Source organism: Microplitis mediator, chromosome 9 (assembly GCF_029852145.1).
Source record: "Microplitis mediator isolate UGA2020A chromosome 9, iyMicMedi2.1, whole genome shotgun sequence".
Lineage (NCBI taxonomy): Eukaryota > Metazoa > Arthropoda > Insecta > Hymenoptera > Braconidae > Microplitis > Microplitis mediator.
Window position 1 is genome coordinate 22023598 of NC_079977.1, and position 17400 is coordinate 22040997.

At 31.3% G+C, this 17400-nt stretch overlaps 1 protein-coding gene across 4 annotated transcripts in view; it reads right to left on the minus strand.

The window, feature by feature from the left end:
- LOC130674469 (transcription factor SOX-13) overlaps positions 1–17400 on the minus strand; it is a 104327-nt gene that overhangs the window by 10883 nt on the left and 76044 nt on the right. For 3 of the 4 annotated variants that reach the window (XM_057479809.1, XM_057479812.1, XM_057479811.1), the window contains 2 exons: positions 15972–16805; positions 12619–12892 (listed from right to left, as the gene is read on the minus strand). In XM_057479809.1, coding sequence (XP_057335792.1) covers positions 12619–12892; positions 15972–16805 — 1108 coding nt within the window. The remainder of the gene's footprint in view (positions 1–12618; positions 12893–15971; positions 16806–17400) is intronic. The other variant, XM_057479810.1, reaches the window with a different exon arrangement.

Sequence of the window (17400 nt, forward strand, 5' to 3'; positions counted from 1 at the left end):
TTTGGTTAAAATCCGTTTCCGATGAATTTTAGTTTCCTAATTTTTCCAATTACGGAATTAAAAATTCAAATTCCTGCCAAAGTATTACAGATACGGCAAAATTTAAAGAGACCAATTTTATAGGAAATTGAATTTCCTACAAAAAATATTCCGTGCAATTTTGCCATAAATTCAATATTTTACCAAAATTTAGTTAAAATCCATTTCCTATAAATTTTAGATTCGTAATTTTTCCAATTACGAAATTTAAAATTAAAATTCCCGCCAAAGTATTACAGATACGGCAAAATTTAAAGAAATCAATTTTGTAGGAAATTAAATTTTCTACAAAAACGTTTTATACATTTTTGTCATAAATTCAATATTTTACCAAAATTTGGATAAATTCCATTTCCGATAAATTTTATTTTCCAAATTTTTCCAATTGTGGCATTTAAAATTCAAATTCCCGCCAAAGTTTTACAGATATGGCAAAATTTAAAGACACCAATTTTGTAGAAAATTAAATTTCCTACAAAAAAAATTCTATGCAATTTTGCCATAAATTAAATATTTTACCAGAATTTGCATAAAATCAATTTCCGATAAATTTTATTTTCCAAATTTTTTCAATTACGAAATTTAAAATTCAAATTCCCGCCAAAGTATTGAAGATACGGCAAAATTTTAAGAGACTAATTTTGTAGGAAATTTAATTTTCTACAAAAAAGTTTCTACACATTTTTGTCGTAAATTCAATATTTTACTAAAATTTTGTGAAAATCCATTTCCGATAAATTTTATTTTCAAAATTTTTCCAATTACGAAATTTAAAATTCAAATTCCCGCCAAAATATTACAGATACGGCAAAATTTAAAGAAACCAATTTTGTAGGAAATTTAATTTCTTACAAAAAAGTTTCTATACAATTTTCTCATAAATTCAATATTTCACCGAAATTTGGATAAAATCCATTTCCTATAAATTTTGGATCCCTAATTTTTCCAATTGCGAAAATTTAAAATTAAAATTCCCGCCAAAGTATCAAAGTTACGAAAAAATCTGAAGACATAAATTTTGTAGAGGATTAAATTTCCTATGAAAAAAAAATGATTTTAATTTTTCCATTCATTCAAAATTAATAAAATCTTAAATAAACGAAATAAGTTTATGGTTACAATCGATCCCTCGCCATTTCATGTTTACATAAATATAAAAAATATATGATAATAAACATCGGATATGCAGAAGATCATATTTTAGGTATACACGTATATACAGTAGACAAATATGTTCTCTCTGATCTATGATTATGTATTCCTTGATGTCTTTACGCTTCGTAAGACTTTAGCTTCCGGCAAAACTTGTACATTTTTATTCACATACGAATAAATGTTATGGATATTCAATAACTTTGTATATTTATTATAATTTATATCCATACAAATATCATAAACAATATTACAATCCAAATAAAATTATTTTTAAAAATAAATTCACTATTCAATTTTCCCACCGAAAATATTTTTACTCAACTTCGATTTACATCGAAACTATCGATCCTACGTGAAAAATTTATTCTTACATTTTTGTAGATCACAAAAAAAGCTAAAAGTTTTTCCTCAACTTTTTTGATCTAGCTTCATAATTTTCCGAGATAACTTAATTTTTCCTCCGAACCAGTTTTCAAATCGATCGCTAGCGAAATTTGAACTTTGGATGATTTTTCTGGCGAAAATATCAATTGTATAGAAAAAACATAAGAGACCTTTTTTGTAGCCCACAAAAAAAGCTACAAATTTTTCCTCTACTTTTTTGGTCTAGCTCAATAATTTTCCGAGATATTTCCAATTTTCCCTTGAAAAAATTTTCGTGTCGACTGAAAACCGGTCGCAGCAAAATTTGAACTTTGGCTGAACTTTCTGACAAAACTATCAACTGTACGGTAAAAATGCAAGATACCTTTTTTGTAGCCCACAAAAAAAGCTGAAGAATGACCCTCAACTTTTTCGATTTCGCTTGTAAGTTCACGAGTTACGGGCTTATATATGTAGGGGTAGTAAAAAAAAGGAAGAAAAAGAAAATGACTTTTTACTTTTCCGGAGGAGGGAAGTGAAATAGGATATTATATACGATCGTTAAATTAAAAAAATGAAGTTACAGAATGTCGGAATGCTGAAGCAGCTGGCCGGCTCATTCACATGGACGCTGGAATTTTCTTAAGACATTTAAAAGTTTGTAGAGACCGAGCGAGAAGAAGAGCCTCCACTCAATGTGCCATCAAGTATTTCCATTTAATTTAATCTTACAACGCTCCTATATATATGTGGATGTATATAACATTTTATAAACCGGGAGACTTTACGCGCCACAGATTTTAAACTGATAAAGTCAGCCAAGATCGATTGCGTCGCTCTCAATGTAATTATTATTATTATTTTTTTATGCCTCATTACATTCCAGGTTCTTATATTTTTATCATTGTAATTATAATTCATCATTAATATTTTTTTTTTTTACACAACTCGAAATTTTGAAAAATTTTTGGGCTTAAGGATCAGAAGTAAAATTTAATTTTCAGATCTGGAAATTGGGGAAAATTAAATAGAGAATTTTTTTGTCTGGAAAATTTGAGCAACAGATGAAAAATTTTTGAAAATTATCTGGGCTTAAATTTTATCTATTTAAGTTTTTTTGAAAATTTTTCCGGGTAAAAAATATTTGAATTATAAAAAATTTTACTGGGAATTTTAACCTCTACAATTTCCATTCATTTTCCTGCGAAAAATTTTCCCTGTCTCGGAATTGCAATAAAACACAAGAAAAAATTTTTTCAAAAGTTTCCCGCCAAAAATTAAATATTCAAAATTTTTTCCTGACCCTGTTTTCAGTCCAAAAGTAATTAAACTATAGGTAATTTTACTCGGCATTTAATCCTCTACAATTTCCTCCCGAAAATTTTTCCGGCCCTAAGAACTCCATAAGCCCCAAAAAAAATTTTCCCGCCTAAATTTAAATATTCAAATTTTTTTCCTGACTCTGTTCTCAGTCCAAAAGTAATTAAACTATAGGTAATTTTACCCGGCATTTAATCCTCTACAATTTCCACCCTTTTATTTTCCACCCAAAAAATTTTCCGGCCCTAAAAACTCCATAAGCCCCAAAAAAAATTTTCCCGCCTAAATTTAAATATTCAAAAATTTTCCCTGACCCTGTCCTCAGTCTAAAAGTAATCAAATTATAGGTCATTTTACTCAGAATTCAATCTTCTACAACCCCCACTCCTTCATTTTCCTCCCAAAAATTTTTCCTGTCCAAAAATTCAGATAATGCCCAAACAAATTTTTTTTTAATTTTCCCGCCTCAATTCCTATCTCAGACTTTTCCGACTCTTTCCTTTGCCCAAAAGTTATCAACTCATAGGTCATTTTTCTCAGCATTCAATCCTCTACAACCTCCACCCCTTCATTTTCCCCCCAAAAATTTTCCCTGCCCCAAATTTCCATAAGCCCCCAAAAAAATTTAAAATTTTCCCGCCTAAATTTGAATTTTCAAATTTTTCCCTCTCTTTCCCAGCCCAAAAGCACTCAAGTCACCCCCCCCCCCCCCTGAATCTTCCTCCCAATTCTCTATTGAAAAAAAATAAAAAAAAAATCTTAAGAATTCAGTCACTTAAATAAAGACTTTGTATGATTCCAAGACAATGGACCCTTGTAATCTACATAAATTTATTTAATTAAAAGATAAATTGCAAGAATATACTCATTGTGATATTATTAAATATATTGCGTCGCATTGACTCCATTTTTAATTCTTAACCTCTTAATTCAACTTTTCTTTTTTCCTCCTTCTTACTTTTTTTTCTTCATACAAGTGCGTTTATATAATTACTGTAATTGCCGGATGTAATTTAAATAACGTACGAGACGTCATAAAAAAAAATAACAATGGCGCACAATGTTAATGAGGAAAGTTGTTAAAATATATAAATATATATGTATATATATGTATGACTAAAAGATTTACTTAATTATTTTATAATAAATTGAGTAAATGCCCACGCAAGAGGCTCGCAGTCATGTCGCGGGGCGCGAGTAAGAAAATTAAAAGAAAAAAAGTCATTAACTCTTGGGACTTTAACGGCCGGTCACTCGACTGTGTTCAGTCATTTTGTTAAATTTTATATATATATATGTATATATGTATGTATATATCTAGGACTGTAATTATGAGGGAAATGTGAAGGAAAAATTTTTTTGCGACGCGAAAATTGGGAATTTTATTTATTTTGGGGCAGAAGAAAATTTCGGGAGGAAAATTTTGGGGGGGGGGGTAAGATGGGCTGGAGAATTTTTTTAGAGAGGGAAAGGGAGGGGAAAATTTGAGGTGGAATTTGATGGGGAATTTAGAGTTTTTTTTTGGGGTTATGGAATTTTGGGAAAGGAAAATTTTTGGGAGGAAAATTGGGGGGTGGAAATTGTAGAGAATTGAATGCTGAGTAAAATGACCTGTAATTTGATTACTTTTGGGCAGAGGAAAGGGTTGGAAAAGTCTTATAGAGATAGAAAATGAGGCAGGAAATTTTAGAAAAAAAATTATTTTGGCATTTTCCGAATTTTTGGGACGGGGAAAATTTTTGAGAGGAAAAGAAAGGGGTGGAAATTGTAGAGGAATGAATGCTGAGTAAAATGACCTGTAATTTGATTACTTTTGAACAGAGGAAAGGGTTGGAAAAGTCTTATAAAGATAGAAAATGAGGCAGGAAATTTTAGAAAAAAAATTATTTTGGCATTTTCCAAATTTTTGGGGCGGGGAAAATTTTTGAGAGGAAAATGAAGGGGTAGAGGTTGTAGAGGATTGAATGCTGAGCAAAATGACCTACAGTTTGATTACTTTTGGACTGAGGTAAGGGTCAGAAAAAAATTTTCAAGATTTAATTTAAGGCGGGAAAATTTTGAAAAAAATATTTTTTGTGTTTCATTGCAATTCTGAGGCCGGAAAAAATTTTTTGGGGAAAAATAAATGAATGGAGGTTGCAGAGGATTGAATTCTGCGTAAAATGACCTATGCTGCAATAACTTTCCTACCAAGGAAAGTCTAAAAAAAATTTTATATCGATAGAATTTGAGCCCCAAAAATTTTCAAAAAATTAGAAAATGTTTTTCCTCCGCCCGATTAAATTTTCTGAGCTTATTAACGTTTTTCTCACAAAAACCGAGGTCTAAAAATTTTCTTCCTGAACATTTTCTATAAAATGAACTCCAATTAAATAATTTCACATAAACTGATAAAATTTCCCTTGACCTCTGACCCCAAATCTAAATTTCAAAAATCCAATTTCCCCGCCTTTAACTCCCAGACGATCTCCACAAATTGACAGCCCATTGCTACGTGACCAATAAAATTCACGTGACCTGACTTCGAACCCGTAACCCCAAAACCCGACCCCGGGCTAAAACTCAAAAAAGTTTTCCTCTTAAATCCTCGATATCTCAAAAACTACTGATCCTACGCAAAAATTTCTCATGAACATTTTTGTAGCCCGCAAAATTTCCTACAAAATTTATTTGAACAAAAATAAATTTCCGCCAATAGCAACCCGAGTTATGGGGCTTTGAAGTTTAATTTGACAGATTCGCCGACAAACAATCTCTGTTTCGATTAAAAACATAAATCCATCTCTCATATATATTTATATATAGAGTCAAACAAATAGAAATGTATAAAAAGAAAGATATAGTGAAAGGGTAGAATATTAATAAACCGTTGACTGGGTGATGATAGCGGTTTCCATTGACAACGAGGACGCGTTTCATTTGTGCAAAATAAAGCCCTGGATGTTCTATATAAATTCTCTTGTATGTTACAAAGTAGCATTCTATATTGACAGAAGAGTGGATGTGGACGTGGATACTATACACAGAGAGATGATGAACAGTATAGAGTAGTCATATATATATATATATATATATATATAGGGTGGGGTAAATGCCGTCATATAGAATAGAGAGCTCGGCAAGAATGAAATATCAAGGGTTTAGTTCTAGTTATTTTAGTTCTGATCTAGTGGATTTGGTGGTTGGTGGGGAGGGGGGTGGGGATTTTCGAGGGAGAGACGAAGTTGAGGCTGGTAGAGTTCTAGGAACTCGGAATTTTTAGAAGAAATTTGAGGAAAAAAATTTTGTGATGGAACTCGAGAAAATTCTAAGAAATTTTTTGTGGTTGAATTTTTGGAACTCCTAGAAAAATTTTTTGTCTTAGAACTTTTTTCAGATCTCTAAGAAACTTTTAGTTGCATTAGAACTCAGAAATTTATTTTTACTGCAGCAGTAGAACTCGAGAAAAAAAATAATTGCTACGTTAAAGTTCTTGGAACTCTGAGAAAAAATTCGCTGTCTTAGAAATTTTAAGTTCTCTGAAAGATTTTAGCTGCATTAATATTCTAGATCATTTTTTTTAGCTGAGGTAGAGTTCTTGGAACTCCTAGAAATTTTTATTTACTCTTAGAACTTTTCTTAGTAATTAAAATTTTTTTAGCTGCATTGGAACTCAGAAAATTCTTAGAAGTTTTTCATCACCGCGTTAGAGTTCTTAGAACTCCTAGAAACATTTTTTTCTATCTTAGAATTCTGATTTCTCAAAAAAATTTTAGCTGTATTAGAACTCCGAAAAATTCTAAGAAATTTTTCATCACTGCGTTAGAGTTCTTAGATCTTCCAGAAATTTTTGTCTTAGAACTTTTCTAAGTTCTATACAAAAAATTTAGCTGTATTGGAACTCAAAAAATTCTTAGAAATTCGTCATCTCTGTTACAGTTCTTGAAACTCCTAGAAATTTTTTTCACTCTTAGAACTTTTCTTAGTAATCTGAAAATTTTAGCTGCATTGGAACTCAGAAATTTTTTAGAAATATTTCATCACCGTGTTAGAGTTCTAAGAACTGCAAATTTTTTTTTACTCTTAGAACTTTTTTGAGTTCTCTAAAAAATTCTTAGCTGTCTTAGAACCCGAAAAATTCTAAGAAATTGATTACTGTTAGAGTTCTCAGAACTCCCAGAAATTTTTTACTCCTAGAATTTTTCTAAGTTCTCTAAAAAATCCACTGCACCAAAACTCCAAAAAATTCTCACTTTTTTTACCACTGTCTTAGAAATCTCAGAACTGCAATTTTTCTACCGTCAGAACTCACCTAAGTTCCCATTTTTTTTCAGAACTCAGAACTCAAAAAAATTTCCTAACCTTGCACTTCCAAAATCCAAAAAAAAAAATTGTCTCAGAATTTCCAAAGTCCAAAAACAAGATTCTAAACCCATCCCCCTTCCAAAATTCGCTATTTACCCAGCGTATAATATCAGTTCCATATTAGCTCGGAACTTCAGAGTGCTTAGGGGCCAAAGAATACCACGAGGTTATTACAGCGATCATATCGCTCCATATTGACAAACACAGAATACGATAATCATCTCCAATCCCACCCTCATCCTCACCCCCACCCCAACCCCCTCCTCCCTTCCTACTTCTATTTAATCCCTTTGTATATACATTGTACATATTATCCCATACCGTATTGATATCCATATATATACATATATATATATATATATATATATATATATATATATATATATATATATATATATATATATATATATATATATATATATATATATATCATCAAAACGCCCACAATACAACAGTACGTTAATTCCCATAAAGCAAGTTCGCGTTTCGCGCGGTCAATAGGGTTCACGCAAATGGACAAATACGCGGATATATATACTATGTATACAAATATATATACATATATATAAGAGGAATTGAATCGACCAACCAACATGACCATTACTGACTGACCATTACCGGCTCGTCATTGATGTCACAGACGCACGCAGTAAACAGGGCGAGTATTCAAATCTAGAGTGCGTTTACGTCGGGAAAAGGGGAGTTAGAGAGGGGGGGGGTGTTACGTTTGTCGTTGGATAAAGGGAACGGGAAAAGAGGTTAGGGGGTAGAGTGGAAGGGTGGGAGAGATTTTAATCCCAAGTTTGGACATGAAACGTAGAATACAAACAGGCTTTGTGTGGCTATGATTAATCTGATATATATTTTATGTATGTGTGTATTGAGAGGTTTTTGTTGATATATTTATTGGTGATTTGGATATTGATGTGTTGGATGATTCGTTGGCTTGATTTTGATAGGAATGGAGTTGAAAATGATTTTTGGAGTTTGAATTGAGATTCTGAGGAAAGTTACGGATATTTTGATTTGGTGATAAGGAACTTTTTTGTAGGAAATTTAATTTGCTACAAAAAATGTCTGATTACTTTTTTTTGTAAAATGGATCTTTGAGTCGGAAAAGTAATTTAAAGAAAATGGAGAAATAAATTTTCAAATACTGCTCAAATTCGAGCGCTAACTTTTAAACTTAAAAAAGTCAGTGAAGATATCAAAATTTCGAAAAATTTACAAGGACCATTTTTGTAGAGAATTTAATTTACTACAAAAAATGTCTGATTACTTTTTTTTGTAAAATCGATCCTTGAGTTGAAAAAGTAATTTAAAGAAAATGGAAAAATAAATTTTCAAATACTGCTCAAATTCGAGCGCAAACTTTAAAACTTAAAAAAGTCAGTGAAGATATCAAAATTTCGAAAAATTTACAAGGACCATTTTTGTAGAGAATTTAATTTACTACAAAAAATGTCTGATTACTTTTTTTTGTAAAATCGATCCTTGAGTCGGAAAAGTAATTTAAAGAAAATGGAGAAATAAATTTTCAAATACTGCTCAAATTCGAGCGCAAACTTTAAAACTTAAAAAAGTCAGTGAAGATATCAAAATTTCGAAAAATTTGCAAGGACCATTTTTGTAGATAATTTAATTTACTACAAAAAATGTCTGATTACTTTTTTTTGTAAAATCGATCCTTGAGTCGGAAAAGTAGTTTAAAGAAAATGGAAAAATAAATTTTCAAATACTGCTCAAATTCGACCTTGACCTTTCGAAGTTCAAAAAGTCAGTGAAGATATCGAGATATCGAAAAATTTATAAGGACCATTTTTGTACAGAATTAAATTTCCTACAAAAAAGTATTCGTGGCCTTTAATCAAAAACTCAATATTTACTTGTCAAATTTGAAAAAAAAAAAAAAAAACGAAATTCCCGCCCTCTTCCCTAGACTTGATGATTTGTAAAAATAAATCAGCACCTGCGTTAAACAGGTACTTAGAGTCCTCCCTCGGTTGCTCTCACTCTCAGTTACTGTAGCTCGCGAGTAAAAGAGTAGGGAAAATCCCCCACTATATTTAAAACTCACCAGCAAACTAAAGTCCGGCATAAACTATACGCCCTCCGATGGAGTTGCCAGTAGAGAGGATAGAAATTGAGACCGCCTTCTTGTCTCTTTACCACCCACTCATTCTTCTTTTAAATTATTATACATTTTTTTTTATTTAAATTGTTACTTTATATATATATGTATATATATATATATATTTATATTTTTTATATTTTTTCTCTTTCCTTGGAGTCTACCGACCACTTCCGTTAGCATTTCCCGATAACTGGAGCTTTAAGCTTTTCAATTCAACTTCAACTCTTATATATTTTTATTTATATATAAATATATATATACATATATATGGGAATGATTTATTGCCGGGAGAAAGCGCAATACGAGCACGGAAATTTAGTACCAATGGATTTCCTCTTTTTTGCCGTAAACTCAACAAATTCATGTCTTCATATATATACATATATATTTATATATATATAAATTTTTTTGTAAAAAACAATTCAATTTTCTTTATATTTATTTTTATGTTTTCCTCAGACTGAATTGGAAATTATTTACTAAGGGGGAAAATATAGGCGGGAAAATTTGAAAATTTGAAATTTCGCGCGGAAAAATAAAATGAGGATTTGGGGATTTAATTTATAAATTGGAATGATTTTTGAATTGGAAGTTTCTAATTAAGGAGCGGGGGGGGGGGGATAATATCGGCGGGAAAATTTGAAATTTGAAAATTTGAAATTTCGCGCGAAAAATTAAATTGGGATTTGGGGATTAAATTTACAAATTGGAATGACTTTTGAATTGAAAGTTTTGAATTAAGGGGAGGGGGGGATATTATGGGCGGGAAAATTTTAAATTTGAAAATTCGAAATTTCGCGCGAAAAAATTAAACTGGGAATTGGGGATTAAATTTATAAATTGGAATCAATTTTGAATTGAAAGTTTTTGATTAAGGGGGAGGGGGGTATTATGGGCGGGAAAATTTGAAATTGCGCGCGAAAAAATTAAATAAGGATTTTTGGAGTTAAATTTAAATATGAAGAAATTAAAGGGAACAAATTGAGGGCTCGGAAAATTTATTTTCAAGACATTTTTTTAGAAATTTTCAAAATATAAAAGAATTTTGTCCATGAATTTATTACGCAAAATTTAATGGGAATTCTAAATAATTAAAAAAAAAAAAATTGTAAATAAAAAAAAAAATTGAGGCTTGGAAACTGAACACGCATCTGAGTGTTTGCATAAACGCATTCGAAGAATTGTATGCTCTCTTTAAGTACCAGAAGCATCATAATACAACAAAACATATGTACATACTTTTATATATATATATACATATATAGGAAACGTAATAACGGTCATACAAACCTCGGACGTATTATCTGCACGCGTACGCATTTTTGTGGTTACCAGGACATATGACCTTACTCTCTTTGTTATTATTATTATTATTATTATTATTATTATTATTATTATTATTATTATTATTATTATTATTATTATTATTTATTACACGTGTTATTTTTTTTTCAATCGCAAGTTTATCTGGATGTCACGTTTTGTTTGAAAATGATAACAATACAGAACATTATTTTTTTGTTCATATTTTCCTCTATATATATATTATATACATATATATGTATACAGACGTGATTTTATTTTTGTTGGAATAAAAAAATTTTTTTGAAAATCAAAATTCTGAGCAAACTATCAAAAATATGACAAAAATGTATCAGACTGATTTTATAGGAAATTTAATTTTCTACAAAAAAGTTTTCTACTACTTTTCCTCTAAATGTCATATTTTACTAATTATCATAATTATTTAATTGAATAATTAGAAAAAATTGAAATTTGAAATCGAAAATTGGCAAAATTTTGTTTTTATCAAAATTCTGGGTCAAGGACCAAAAATATGACAAAAATATATCAGAATGATTTTATAGGAAATTTAATTTTCTACAAAAAAGTTCCTTACCACTTTTCCTCTAAATGTCATATTTTGATAATTATCATAATTATTTAATTGAATAATTAGAAAAAATTGGAATTTGAAATCAAAAATTGGCAAAAATTTGTTTTTATAAAAATTCTGGGTCAAGGACCAAAAATATGAGAAAAATACATCAGACCGATTTTATAGGAAATTTAATTCCCTACAAAAAAGGTCCTTACAACTTTTTTTCTAAATTTCATATTTTACTAATTATCATAATTATTTCACTGAATAATTAGAAAAAATTGGAATCCGAAATTGAAAATTTGCAAAAATTTGTTTTTATCAAAATTCTGGGTCAAGGACCAAAAATATGAGAAAAATATATCAGACCGATTTTACAGGAAATTAAATTCTCTACAAAAAAGGTCTCAACAATTTTTCTGATAACTGCAGTAGTTTACATAGAATTTAATTTCCAAGTAATTAAAATGTTTTTCTTTTGACTTGAATATTTTCCTCTGATAAATTTATTTAAATTGCGATAATTATTTTAATAAATACTAGAATGTGCGTAAATGTGTGTGCAAGTTTGTTGACAGAATTAAAAATATAAATGCGTTACAAAACAACGGGAAGTTAAATAGTACGAGCTTGACGAAACATAAAAGTTATTGTAATTATAGTCGTATGTCACTAAAATATCTGTACTGTCCCATTTGATCGTTATACGACCGGTAAAATAACACGTTTAAATAAAATTATTCAAACAGACGCGAATCCCAAATTGTTCATTTATTTTCCTATTAAATTTTTTTTTTAATTTTAGATCAAACATTTATATTTACAAAATTATTTTTTTTGGGATTCCTAATTACCCTAATTAGACTTCATGGGTGTGTTTGGGAAAGCCAAAACCCTGAGTAATATTTTAAGATTTTTTTCAAATTTCTATCTCTGCAATTTCAAATTTTACCGCCACTTGAAGACAACCCTTGAAAATTTCAAAATTTCCCTATGATTAAATAATTTTTTTTGGGATTTCTAATAAATCTAAGTAGACTTCATGGGTGTGTTTGGGAAAGCCAAAACCCTGAGTAATATTTTAAGATTTTTTTCAAATTTTTATCTCTGCAATTTCAAATTTTACCGCCACTTAAAGACAACCCTTGAAAATTTCAAAATTTCCCTATGACTAAATAATTTTTTTTTGAGATTTTTAATTAATCTAATTAGACTTCATGGGTGTGTTTGGGAAAGCCAAAACCCTGAGTAATATTTTAAGATTTTTTTCAAATTTTTATCTCTGCAATTTCAAATTTTACTGGCATTTAAAAATAATCAAAAATATAAAAATTGAATTTTTCTGAGATGAAAGTTGAATTGATATAAAAAAAAAAATTACCTTTTGATCTTGCCCAAGTGAAAGTTGTTCACGTATCAACTGTAAATGCTTGATCATCTCATCTAACCGACGTTCTTTTTCAGCATTTGATTCCGCGCATAAAACGCGATGCAGCGCTAACGCGCCGTCTTGGTATCCTTCCGTTATCGCCGTCGTCGTGGTGTTGGTAGTAGTATTGCTACTACTACACCCGCTGGAAATAATTGTCGTAGGTGTCCTCCTGCTGGCAGGTGGCGATGCCGCTACGCTATTTGATATACTACTGTAACCGCTGCTGCAACAAAAAAATTAAATTTTCAAATTTTTCTTCCCAATTTTCTTTCAGTTCCTCTCTTACGCACTAACTATCACTTAAAAAAAAAAAAACAATCTGCTATTCTGCAGGAAATTTAATGCTCTACAAAAATGGTCCTTATCATTTTTTTCGTATCTCTGATATTTAACCTGTGAAATCAATTTTGAATCGATCGAGATTAATAATGATCAAATTTTTGGGAAAACTTCTAAAATTTATTTAAAATAACATTTACAAGTAAACTATCAGTCTGGGAGAAAAAATTACTGATACTTTTTTGATAGGAAATTTAATGCTCTACAAAAATGGTCCTTATCATTTTTTTCGTATCTCTGATATTTAACCCGTGAAATCAATTTTGAATCGATCGAGATTAATAATGATCAAATTTTTGGGAAAACTTCTAAAATTTATTTAAAATAACATTTACAAGTAAACTATCAGTCTGGGAGAAAAAATTACTGATACTTTTTTGATAGGAAATTTAATGCTCTACAAAAATGGTCCTTATCATTTTTTTCGTATCTCTGATATTTAACCCGTGAAATCAATTTTGAATCCATCGAGATTAATAATGATCTCATTTTTGGAAAAACTTCTAAAATTTATTTAAAATAACATTTACACGTAAACTATCAGTCTGGGAGAAAAAATCACTGATACTTTTTCATAGCAAATTTAATGCTCTACAAAAATGATCCCTGTCATTTTTTTCGTATCTCTGAAATTTAACCCGTGAAATCAATTTTGAATCCATCGAGATTAATAATGATCTCATTTTTGGAAAAACTTCTAAAATTAATTTAAAATAACATTTACAAGTAAAATATCAGTCTGGGAGAAAAAATCATTGATACTTTTTTTATAGGAAATTTAACGCTCTACAAAATCGTTCCTTATCATTTTTATCATATCTCCAATAGTTTAGTGCCAAATCGAATCCAAAGTAAAACAAAATTAATAATGACCAAAAAAAATCATTTTTCAAAATATATCTACCGCTTATTTTTCTTCTAACTCCCAAACTATCAATCTGCGAAAAAAAATCACTGATACCTTTTTTGTAGAGAATAAAAAACTCTACAAAATAATTTCTTATCATTTTAACAGTATTTCCAATATTTAACCCATTATTTAACTTTTAAAAAAAATCAGTTACAAAGAACGAGTACTCCCTAAAGTTTTTTCCAGAAAGGTATTGAGGAAAAACTACCGCTAGTGAATAATAAATAGGGTCGCGGTGGTGCAATCTCAGTGTATGTTTGCACCGGTGATGGGTCCCGGGATACCAGCCCCTCGACACTCGACTCTTTAAAATACCCGCGGTAGTTTTTTTTATTCTCTCTCTTTTCTTCTCATCTCATCTCTTTCTTTTCTTCTCTATCGTTACTCAACTAAACCCAAAGAACAAGTTGCCGTATTATATTTTTTGTGTTACTATAAAGGTGTATGTGGGTGTCAGTGTGTGAAGCTCAGTCTCAACCTGTAGTAGACCGAGTAGGGTTCTGTTGGTGTGATCTCCGTTCTTTTATAAATCCTACCAATGATAGCTTACTCTATTGTACCGTATGATGTATGAGTATGACCTCGCTTCTTTCTTATGCTTTATATTATTCTTTGATGATACTGCAACCGTCATATTTATTATTATTATTTTTTTATTTTAATTTTTCCTCCCGCAAACGTATCCTACATTCTCTCCCTTCCCCCTTTCTAAGTGATCCCATCCCTCGAAATATCAGCGCCCAATTATGGCGCCCATCCTTAAGTCACGAATACTTAAAAGTTCGAGCAAAAAAAAGGAAATAAGTTAAGAACTGATGAAAGCCCGCAACTGTTACAACATATCCTTTAAGAGTTAACGATAAATATCAATGGCAATATAAATTCTATTGGCACCCAGTGACCCCAGTTATACATTACTAAGCCCCGCTGTGTGTACGGCTGAACAAAAGGCCTCATTCTGTCATTATACTCAATACTAGCCAGCAAAAGAACTCCTGCCTACATAAGAACAAGATCCAAGGGCTTATTTTCTTACACAGCAATCGTCACTTTGTATCCATTCTTAAAACTTATTTCATTACGTTTTTTGTTGGGCGCTATATTAGTTTTTTTTTGTCATACAAAACACTAATCTCCAGACAATTAGAACATGGGTATGCATAATTATGTTTATTATTTTTTTTACTCACGGACGGAGTATTAATAGATCAAGAGGGTATCATACTGAGGGACAGGATTTATTTCCAGATTTAAAAATTAAAGTTGGCTAGTGACGGTATTTTATGAAATGCTTATGCCAAGAATTAGATTAATAATTTTATTTTAGTGACACTTGTGATTTTATGGATTTTATAACAGCTCAGCACTTGTTTGATAGGAAATTTTATGCTAAACAAATTAGTATCAGTTGATTTTTAAGGTAACTTGAACGGTATAGCTGGAATTTACATCTGAATGAAAGAGTATCAATGAGAAGCTAAAACACTTGGGTTGGCACGGCTTTAATTTTGTTCCTAATAACTTTATTTAGATGTTTGAGGTCTTGTTATTTTGGGAATTCAATTCTGAACAAAAAATTACTGATATAATTTTTTTGTAACTGTGATAGTTTAGCTGGAATTTACACCTGAATGATAGGGCGCCTGGAAGACTGACATTTGGATTGGGACGGCTTCAGTTTCGTTCCTAATGACTTTATTTGGATGATTAAGGTCTCATTCTTTTGGAAATTTAATTCTGAACAAAAAATTACTGAGATAATTTTATCGTAACTTTGATAGTTTAGCTGGAATTTACATTTGAACACCGTGATATCAATGGAAGATCTATCGACTCGCCTGTTTCGAGCAGCGGAACTTTAGAAGCCTGTAACTTTTTTTCTATCGATTCTACGGTTACATGCCTAAGGACCTTTTTTGTAGAAAATCAAATTCTAAACAAATTATGCCCAGTAAAATTTTGACGTAGCTTCGATAGTTTGGCTGTAAAGTTAATCTAAAGAAAGGCGCCTATGTTAATGAGGGATTAGTTTCGAATTAATTAGCAAACTAACCTATGCGTATTGTGATTCGTGGGAGTGGTTGAGGGTGGCGGAGACCTCCTGGCTTCGTCCTGGAGCGAGAGGGATCCACTGTTCATTTTACAAGTGAGCCTTTTCAGCACGTCATCCATTGACCTCTTGGTACCCGGAGGGCCGGTTGAATTGTTAACAGTTCCGTTGTTGTTATTATTGCTGGTATTGTTATTATTATGAGTGACCGTGTTGTTGTTATTGTGCAGAAGCTGGTTTGGGTTGTGATGATAGTACTGATCGTTCAGCAGCGTTGGAGGCGAGCCACACTCTGATGAGCTAGCAGGTTCCAAGCTTGAGACTGATAACGTATTTGTGCTATGATGGTGTCCCGGTGATGAGTGATGGTGATGTCCTGGAGATGAATGCTGGTGCGGTGATGAATGATGCTGATGATGATGATAAGTCTCTTGATGATGTGTAGTCAAACAGAGACGCTGTCGTTTTGTTGGTGGTGGTGAATTTGGTGACGGAGATGGCGAGTCTTGAAATTCCGGTTCACTTAACGTTGGAGATGAACATCCAGAGGATTCACAATCCCTCTGATGTGGGTACACACAGTCTTCTGTTATATTATGATTATTATTGTGCTGATTATGATGATTATGATGCTGCAAATGCTGGTGATGATGCAGATGGTGATTAAGGCTTGGTTCCTCTTTGATAATGTTATCTATTTCACCCTCACTTCCTTCACCACCCAAACCCGTAACTGATGTGTCCTCCTCGTCCTCACCACCCGCCACTGTTCCCGTACCGCCCCCGCCCTCCGATAGCTTCGTTGGTGGCGATTTCCTCTTAGAGGACATCCTTAGTCTGCAACACAAGTGCAACCACGGATTTAATTATTTTTTTTCATTATTTTACATCATTTATTGTTACCCTTCAGTTTTTCGATAATCAGTGATATTTTTATTTCAGTGGGACGCCTTCACTGGCTAAACTATTGGTCTGAGAGAAAAATGTCGTTTGACTTTTTTGTAGGAAATTTAGTAAACTAAAAAAAATTACTGATAAAATTTTTTGATATTTTTGATATTTAACGAGATAATGGGCTTCAAATGTTGGGTCGATCAAAACGATAATAACGGGAACCCGGTTTCTATCAAGATCATTAGTCAGGGTGATAATTTTTATGGATCTTTGTAGGGAACAACGTGGGCTGAGAAAATCTAACGGAAAGTTACTGATATTTTTGATAGGTTATCAGATAATAGGTTATATAGATAAGGAACCCGGGTAGCAAAGGGAATGGGATCGATAACTTGACATTTAAGGCAGCAATCTAAGCTAGGAAATTGGTCACTCCTTAGTCGAGGATTTATCTATTTCATATATACTGCAATTATTATCTAATTTACTTGACTTACGTTAAATTTATTCATCAATTTCCGGTATAAAATTGGCACTA